Source organism: Dendrobium catenatum, unplaced genomic scaffold (assembly GCF_001605985.2).
Source record: "Dendrobium catenatum unplaced genomic scaffold, ASM160598v2 fragScaff_scaffold_80, whole genome shotgun sequence".
Classification (NCBI taxonomy): Eukaryota; Viridiplantae; Streptophyta; class Magnoliopsida; order Asparagales; family Orchidaceae; genus Dendrobium; species Dendrobium catenatum.
The window spans coordinates 403,878-413,835 of NW_021318542.1; the positions used below are offsets into that span (position 1 = coordinate 403,878).

General features: G+C 33.5%; 1 protein-coding gene across 1 annotated transcript; it reads left to right on the forward strand.

Moving 5' to 3' along the window:
* Positions 1-1,152: 1,152 nt before the first annotated feature.
* Positions 1,153-7,514, forward strand: LOC110104497 (V-type proton ATPase 16 kDa proteolipid subunit). The gene is made up of 3 exons (XM_020833644.2): positions 1,153-1,385; positions 1,472-1,757; positions 7,098-7,514. The coding sequence occupies exons 1-3, from the start codon at positions 1,310-1,312 to the stop codon at positions 7,228-7,230; spliced, it is 495 nt and encodes a 164-aa protein (XP_020689303.1). The 5' UTR covers positions 1,153-1,309; the 3' UTR covers positions 7,231-7,514.
* The last annotated feature ends 2,444 nt before the right edge of the window (positions 7,515-9,958 follow it).

Sequence of the window (9,958 nt, forward strand, 5' to 3'; positions counted from 1 at the left end):
ATTTTTTTGTTTAAAATTGAGAGTTCAAGCCTTTGAACTTCAACACTTCCATTGAAAGGTGAAGCATAGGGCTTGACTTTTATATTAAACATAATGATATTATTAATGTAAAATGACTCAAATTGTCTAACAATTTCCTCCATCACACCCATAGATTATATGGGACATTAGCGAACATTTGCATGCATAACAGAATAACTCAAATGAGTTGATCACAAAATAGCGAATGAAGTAAAAATCACATTCTCAAACTTTACTTGAAGTTTCTTCGAAAACTTGATTAAACTTGTTCTAAAAGTCACTTGATTATTATTCTAGCATTGATCGAAACTTTTCGAACCTTAATTTGAACCATTTTCAACACATCGATCGAAGCATCAATCTTAAATTATTGTTTGATCAGGTTTCCAATATAGAAGTTTTAGATAAACTTCGAAGAATATTCAATAATGTGCTGTAATCTTTTGAAAAATATCAGAGCAAGTATTAGGCAATGTTTGAAGTTGATTTTTTCATATATATATATATATATATACTTTGACAGTGTATAATATCACTAATATTTAATGATAATTGCCGGCTAGTCATAAACAGAGACAGACACAAAAATATTGTATTGAAATTTTATCTTAAAATCATCACATAAGAATGAAAATTGTTAGAGGTTGTTTGGTAGTAGGATTTAGGCCTAATTTGAGGCAGATTTGGGCGAAATCCAGCCAAATGGCCTAAAATGCAGAACCAAATCTCACGGCAAATGAAAGCCGATGTAGACAAAAAATTCTACCTTTTCGTGCTAAATCCCGGATTTTCGAAATCCCGTTTTTTGCCGGATTTGCAAAATCCATTGGCTCAAGAGGAATAGTCCACTAGTTAAATCGGATCTATAGCCAAACAATCACATGAGATTTAATAGGATTTATTATAAATGTAACTGAACAATTTTCAAGATTTAGGTATCTCAGGATTTTCGAAATTCGAATTTAGAGAATTTATAAAATCCTGCTTAAATCAAATCATGTGGTGCCACAAAAAAGCCCCTTAAAAAAGATGGCGTTTAGAAAAAGAAGAGCCAATCAACCTCTTAAATCAAAGATAATTTATAAAAAATAGAGCCTCGTCTTGAATTATAGAATATTTTCATCCAAACGAAAATTTTAAGATCATACAAACGCAACATTCCCTTAGAAAACAGGATAAATCGGGAAATAGAAAATTAGAAATCTCGGTAAAGGACGCCGTTATCCCATTCCGGCGATCGGTGGAGAGAGAAAGGACCTACTACCGTGGAGATCTTATCACCTTCTTGATGGCCGGGTTTAGCGGTGACGAGACAGCCCCTTTCTTCGGCTTCCTGGGCGCCGCTGCCGCCCTCGTCTTCTCCTGTAACATACTAGCAGCCTTTTGACTTGATTCCTTCCCCTAATTTTGGATCTGGTCCACTGAGATTGATCTATTTATGCATTTGCAGGCATGGGAGCCGCATACGGGACGGCAAAGAGCGGCGTGGGAGTGGCGTCGATGGGTGTGATGAGGCCGGAGCTCGTGATGAAGTCGATCGTGCCTGTGGTCATGGCTGGAGTGCTAGGCATCTATGGTCTCATCATTGCCGTCATCATCAGCACGGGGATTAACCCTAAAGCAAAGTCTTACTACCTTTTTGATGGCTACGCGCACCTATCTTCTGGTCTGGCCTGCGGTCTCGCTGGGCTTTCCGCTGGTATGGCCATAGGCATCGTTGGCGATGCTGGAGTTAGGTATTTCTTCTAATCTTAGTCTTTTGATTAATTGTTTGTGGTTTGAATCCGAGGTAATTTAGAAATGGGCTGGTTAGTTGTTGATCTCGACGCGTTGGGTTATTTTTTTTTTTGGGAAAACGTTGTGTTATTATAGTTGATATTATGCATCGTCCTTGGATATCTTCAAATTATTCTGTCGTAGTGGCGGCGGTTCTGTAGGCTCCCTCTGGTTGATTTTCAACTGAGGATAATGGGGGTTTTGAGAAAGATGATACTCATTGTTGTCTAATGCCCTTTTCCCAGGTTCTATGATGGGAGATTTACATACATACCACTTAATACTATGCTATTTACATATTTAACATCTAAAACTTTAATATTACATACATACCACCCATAGTTCATTTTCATACCAAATATGAGTGGTAGAAATGAAATATATGAGTGGTGGGAAAGAAATGTAAGTGGTATATTTGGTATTAAAATAATATAGGGTGGTATTCATCTAATATTAAAGTTTTAGGTGTTAGATATGTAAATAGGATGTTATAAAGTGGTATGTATGTAAATTTCCCCCCTAGGATCCACTAGACAAACACGATCTCAACGAAAATAATCGTAAGCTTGAAGTTCCTAAATTTGGTTTATTTTGCATCGAGCACAAAAAAACTGCGTTAAAACGAATTGATAAACCCTGAACCTTCAGTGTATGAATGCTTTTGCTCACCCAAAAATCTTGCTCCTATGTAGTTTCTTTGAATTGCTCAACAACCATCCTGCAATTTCTAAATTACCTCAGCTCTCTACTAACTAACATAGAATAGTACATCTATGAAGCATGCTTACATTGTTCATGGAATGCATGCATTTTGCAGTGGTACAATACTAATCCTTTACCAGCTTGTTGAATGCTTATTAAGTGATCCTTAAAAAACTTGATGTAAACTTAAGGATGGCATTAATGTCCAATATGGTGAAGTGATGATGGTGGGTAGAAAGGGAGTCAACTTATGTACATTTTTTGAGAGAGAAAGTTCTTTCACGTATGTTCTGTTCACTAGAGGATTCCTGTATTTATTTATAGAAGAATGGGTACAATGTTATAAGAAACAATCCAATAAACTTACAACAGTCACTAAATATGAATGATTTTTCAAACATTATATTTTTGTATGCTAACACTCCCCTCTTAAGCTAGAAAATATATATCAATTTGATCCAACTTCTGTTAGCATATGTTTAGAAAATGGATATATATATATATATATATCCAATTATTCTTCAATTGCACATGAGGAGTGATATATTCTTTTACAAAATAGTATTCTTTTACAAAATAGTATTCATAATAAAATAACAATCAACTTCGATATGTTTAGTCCTTTCATGAAAGATTGGATTGTTATCAATATAGAAAGCGGCTTGATTATGATGGTTTAAATTATAAGTTGGGTAATAGAAAAATTAAATTCCTTAAGATAGATATCAAATGTAATTAGCATCTTCATAAGCTTTCAAGAGGTATCTTAATATATTTTGAAGTCTTAAAGACAACTTTCCAATGTGGATCTAGTGACAACCTTATATGCTTATAATTTAGAATTTAAGTTTTGAATTACTTTATTCATATATCCACAAAGGATTTGTATATGATAAAATAACTATTTTTGGTAAATCAATTAATTTGACTGCTAAAACATTGATTCTAATACATTAGCTCCCATCTAAATAAGAAAATACTAATAAGATAATAGTTATACAGATTAAATACAACAACTATCTTTGTTGATTCTTATAACTGTCTTCTATATAGAAAGCACTATCCAACATAAAATGACATTTTAACTTTCCAATTTCATATGATATATTTTTTTAAAATTTCTGTTTAATGAACATGCCTTCTTTTCTTTCCTTAAACTTTTGCAAAACACCCAATTATCCCTCTTCTTAATATATTTTTTTCGTTCCGTTGTAAATCCTTAAAACACTTATTTTAAAATTATTTCCTATACCATCAATAAAATTCTTAATATTTTTTTGATTCATTCATACGTCAAATAGTTTTCTTTTTTTGCAAAATCACCTCTTCTTGCCTCTTCTTCACTTAAAAAATTTAGCACACTTTCATAGAAAATTAACAACTATTTTAGGGTTTATCACTTTGGAAAAATACAATAAAATTAGATTAAACTTTACCTTTATTTTGGAAGAGAAAAGAAAACCCTAGCTTTTGATTTCCCACCATAGTTGCTCTTTACTCGGCTTCATCTCTCTTGATCACATTCTAATGCTCTATTCAGTAATTGCATGATCAACCTCACTCATGCATGCGCTCGTCACTATTCTCGGCCTTCCTTGCTCCATTGCTAGTAACAACAACTAGCATTGTAAATTATTAAAAATATTGGAAAGGTTGCAACTGTCCACCCAGCATTTAGTGTTCATCTTTAAATAATTGACACGCAAGACATTTATCTATAGTTATGCAACACTTCTTTTTAGATCTATCCACCAACTTAGTCCTTTGAGCTTTTGATATATTTTATTACTTCATGGATGAATTGTATAGATAGAAAAATGTGCTCGCTATATAAATTTTTTCCTTTTATTATTAGCATTTGAAACACATGTTTTGCATGTGTATCTTAGTAATTTATACTCATTAACTTTATAATCTTCTAAATATCTTGACTGTCACTAAACTTAATTTTTTTTAAAGCTAGCATTTTGAGCTAGTGAATCATGTGTTTTTTCTTTCAAAGTGGATTGAACTATCAACTTATTCAACATAACAAAACTTTCATCATAGAATAAACTATTGATAATTTTAATATATCCATATTTATAATCAATAGCTCCTCTTGAGCAAGCAACCAATTTATAGAAAGAAATTCGGAGTTTTCTAGGCCTTAATTGGTATTATAGGAGATTTGTTGAGAAATTATCTTATTTGCTACTCAAGCTACTTCAACCTTTTCATATATATATATATATGTTTTGTAATCAACCTCTAAGTGTAAAACCATTTATCCACCTAAGCATCCTCATCTTTGCAACTCCTAACTTAATTGTAAGCTTCTATTTTAATGGTCAATATTTTGTGCCATAAATCATTGCAAGTCTCACCACCATCTTATAAATTTTTTCTTTAAGCTTAAGGGGTACTTTTCTATAAAACAACAAACCTGATGCATTCGTCCACTTCAAAATTCCAACTTGAATTCTAGTAATAATATCCCCATCTAAATGTCTACATTCTAAAACGAATTTGTCTTGAATGTATGCTCGATGGGTGTTGTTACTCCACAAATTCACTTTAATTTTAAGCATCAAGCTGAAAATATAAACCCTATTGCTAACACTCTTAGCGGACAGCTAGCTTTGCAAATTACTCTCCAAATTAAATTGATTGGGTTTGTCGCTCATAGAATTGTATACAGATGACGATAGTGTTTCCTAGATTTGGGGAAAATGCCATCAGCGAGAGCATTGTGATGTTTGCCACATACAATTGTAGTATCCATTTAAAGGAAATCAACAACAACTTTGTATTTTAACTTTTAAGGACTTCACTATGCGTGTGCATAGTGCAAGATTTACATGCAGGCCGGTTAGCTATACATGAGGTGTAAAAAGATAATTACTGCAGTTGATGAATGTTTCTTTTGGCCGGCAATGTGGAAAAATATCAACAACTTCTTACAATAGTGTTGTTTTTTGTCTAGACATCGAAGGTCATACTCAAAACACCAAACTCTACACACCTCTAGTCCTCTACTTATATCCAACATCATTTGGCAAGACATTAACATTTATTTCATGCTGGACTTATCGATGAATCAATGAAAATGAGATTCATTATTCATTGTGGTTGATTGCTTCTCCAAAATGACACATTTCATACCTCATCAAAAGATCGGTGATGCTATAAATGTCACTTATCTGTTCTTGCTAGTGGTTGTTCGAGTTCACTGGATTCCAAAGTTCATTACATTAGACTGAGACATCAACTTGATCAGTCATTTCTGACGAGTATTGTGGAAGAAGTTTGACACATCCCTTGCACTTAGCGGTGCCTATCGCCCTAAGGCAGATTGACAAATATAGGTGGTCAATCATATGCTAGGCTTAATGATTCGAAGTCTCATCGGTGACTAACCAAAGCAATGGGATTGAACATTTGCTTAAGCTGATTTTGTCTTTAACAATACGATCAATCAGACCACAGGTTAATCCCCTATTTCTATTATTTATACTCAACGCTAGCCTCTGTGGTCTATCTAATTAAGCTCCCAATATTCGTTTTGCATAAAACAACCGAACAATTGGTAGAACATGCACATCAATTGCAATATAAAGTTAATAGAAAACTCGAAGTGTCCAATGTCAAGTAGAAAGAGCTCTCCCTTGATCACGTTCATCATCTAAAAATATTCAAAGAATGGGATCTTGTGATGATCCACCTCAATATACATCGATATCCTGTTGGCAAGTACCATAAACTTCAAGCAAGTAAGGTCAATCCCTTGACGGTAAAAAAATAAAATAAAAAAAGACAATTCCTATATGATTGATTCATCTGATCGCTTGAAAATTTCAAAAAAAATTCAACGTTAAGGATATATTTGAGTATAGTCCACTAGACCAGGCCACTGTTCTAAAAATGAAATCATGGTCGAGTTCCTCTGATGATGGAAGAGATTGATGTGGCAGCTATAGCTAAGTAGCCACTACATGCCAATACCCCACCCTACCACAACAACAACCATTACACTTTATTTTTTCCCACCTCTCTTCATCTTTTTTGATTATTTGTTTTTGGTCTAGGGCCACTTTAAGTTGTTTATCCTTTTATTTTGTCCGAAGTATCACTTTTTTATTTGTTAGCTAAAGGGATACTAGTAAAAGATGGATAGAATAACATAGGAAGAAACGAAGAAATATTTTTTCTTCCTGTTTTTCTTTCTCGTTTCATTGTTTTCTGTGAGCTCTGAGTGATTTCGCCATTCAACCTCCCTTTTTTGACCTCACTCTCAACTTCATCATCTATGCTATGTATTTCATCTTTGTTTGCTTTTGACTGATTTATGTTCGTGCATTTATTAGTTGTTGGCGTGCTAATGTTTTATTGCTTACATTTGTGAACTTGGTTTAGTATTTTGGTTCTTGATTCAAGCTAGGATCATTTCTGCTTTTGATGGGTTGCTGGCCCAAGAAGCTTCCATAATCAGCATTCTAACTCTACCGACTAGTACCTATTATAGACTCGTTTTACTGCTTATTATTGGTATTCTCTTTGTTCAGGCAGTGATTTTGGCTACTTCAAATTTGTTCAATTTTCTTCTAATTATTTTGCAGAGCCAACGCTCAACAGCCCAAGCTCTTTGTTGGAATGATACTTATCCTCATCTTTGCTGAAGCTTTGGCGCTCTATGGCCTTATTGTTGGCATTATTCTGTCTTCAAGGGCTGGGCAATCTAGAGCTGATTAGAGCAGGCAAACAAAGGGAGAGAAAGCCTTCGGTTGCATCAATTTGTGAGTGTCCGCTCTGTTTCTTCCTTCTGCCATTAAATCTTCCTTGGTAATGTGACCCACTTGTATGCCCTCTAAATATTTTGACTGGCTTTCTGTATCTATGTAGCATTCCTTCTTATCCATGACAGGATTAAGTTTATATGCGAATAAATGTGAGCAAACTGTTAAATTGAATTCAGTACCTTTCATATTTTGTAGAGATAGACATTCTAATTGTTGATATGTACCATCCTTTTGGTATGATCTTTTTCTACTTCATCGCGTGGTGTTGAGCAGTTTCCTTAAAATGAAGGGTTAAAAATAATAGCTAAAAACTTTGAAGCCTATATACCATGGATTCAGATTTTGATTTGAAGAAATATGTCTAAAAGAGAAATAATTGTTTTGAAAAATTTCACCAGCCATTTTTCTTCTTTACATTGTAAAACCTTATTATCTGTTTGGTTTCTTGATCTCTTTCTGCCTTCTTAGTTTCTTTGTTCACAGCTTAAAAAGGGGGGAAAACACTGTAGAACATGAATGATTGGAAAGAAGTCTTGTTCATTGGAAGTTGATTTTTCATACCAAAATATAATTAAACTTATCACTTTCATAATTAATTAAATCCCTTGTTCAAATCCACTTGCTTTCTTAGGGCATGTTGTATTACTAGAGCAATTATAGCAATAATACAAATTATAGTAATAAATTTAGATTTCTAATTGAAAATTGTAGCAACATTAAAAAGGTTAATTATATATGATGAAGGCCATTGAAATATACAACAATTATCCTAGGGTTCTACTTTTTTTATCTGTCTGTCACTTCTATGGACGTTTGAGACCAGCTCCACCAAAACTGTGGTGCTTATAATTCGGTACGGGATAAGCAATAGGAATTTAGAATATCAATCACTAGGACAATAAAAAATAAGTTTTCATAACATATTTAATGGTTTATGAAAGATGATTACAATGCTATGCATAGTAACAATATGGAGTCCTCTTATGTGAATAAAAATATAATAAATTTGCACGTAATATGATGATAATTATAATGACATAATATTTTTTTTTTGGGAAATATAATGACATAATATTAATAGTGTATGTGAAACATGTCAAATCATTGTCTCAAGTCAAATTCTGGACCTAGTGCCTAGGCGTCAATGTTGTTATTCAAAGACTGAGATTAGGTCCCTGGGTCCCAACTCTTGCATCTATAAGCGTAAAACTGCTGACTTAAAATTTTATGAAATTTATTCTTTTTTGGGAAAATCTTCATGTTTGATTGTGGAAAATTTTAGTGTTTTCTTGTTGCATTAGCTTTCTTTTGAGAGAAAGCATTAGCTTGCTATTTATTTTATTGTCTAAAAACTAGGATGAAGTGCAAAATGAGATTTGTTATAAATGGAAGATAATTGTAGTGCCAAAAATCATTTTTGATAAATGAAATTCCAACTGTTCTTCCGAAGTTTAAAGCTTTTTTGTTTTTGTTTTTTCTAATTGAGATTTCTAATTTTGCCAAGGGGGGTTTCTATTTATTATCGTAATGGAATTTTCATGCAAAATCAAATCTTGGTCATTATCATATTAGAGTTTTCTAATCTTCTGAAGATAGACTCTTTGAGACCGTTCTTTAGGTTTATTCTAGGCCTTAGTCACACTAGAATAGTAGAATTTGAAGAGGACCATTGGGAGAATCATATGGTTTATGGTGAGTCAGAAAAAGAGGAATTAGTATGTCATTACTATGAACTAAGGAGATAATACCAAGGTTTTAGCGTGAAGATGGATTTTAGATTTTATAGGATGACAACCATTATGATATTATTGAATGGATGCATACTGTTTAAAGACCCTTTTTTTTGTTTTAAAGACCCTTTTTTTTTTGTTTTAAAGACCCTTCAAATACAAAGAAGTCCCCTACAAACATGAGTAATATACGGAAGCTTTAAGAAAATAAAATTTTCAAATCAAAAGTAAAAAACAAATATATTTTTTATTTTTTGAACTTTTAGATTTTTTTTAACTTTTAAGCAAAATTTCAACAAGAAAATTCTCAATCACAACTTTTCTAAAGATAAGCAAAGTAAACCAAAGTTTAGGAAAATAAATGCAAGAAAATAAAGAAAACACAAACGAGATTTTTATAGTGGTTCAATCAAAATCAACTTATGCCCACTCCTCTAAAGTCATCCTCTTTGGGTATTGCATTAACTAATGCTCATTTGACATTCAGCTATGTGGAAAAACCCTTCTCCCTTACCAGGTGAAAAAAGACATTTACAAACTCTTTTGACCTTGAAGAATCTCCTCCTTCAGCCTCACGGCACGACGTAGATGTCGCTCCCTCCTGTTCCTTGTACGGAGGAGATGTCAAACCTTCCTGCTCCTCACATGACAGAAATGTTACTCCCTCTTTCGGATCCTCATTATGGCGGAGATGTTGTCCTTCAGTTTTTCATTACGGCGGAGATGCCGCCCTCTAGCCTCCTCAGCTAGTAAGTCTTTCACCTAAAGACTTTTTCTTAAAGCTCTCCTTGAAAAGCTCCACAACCACAATACAGAGGATCCAAAGTGCAAGCTGACAGGAACAATCATGTAACTCCTTCACACCCGTTGACACTCTTAAGGAAAATACTCCCTCAACGTCACCTTCTCTCTCTCTCTCCTAAGTGGCTTGAACACCCTCTTACAAGTAAA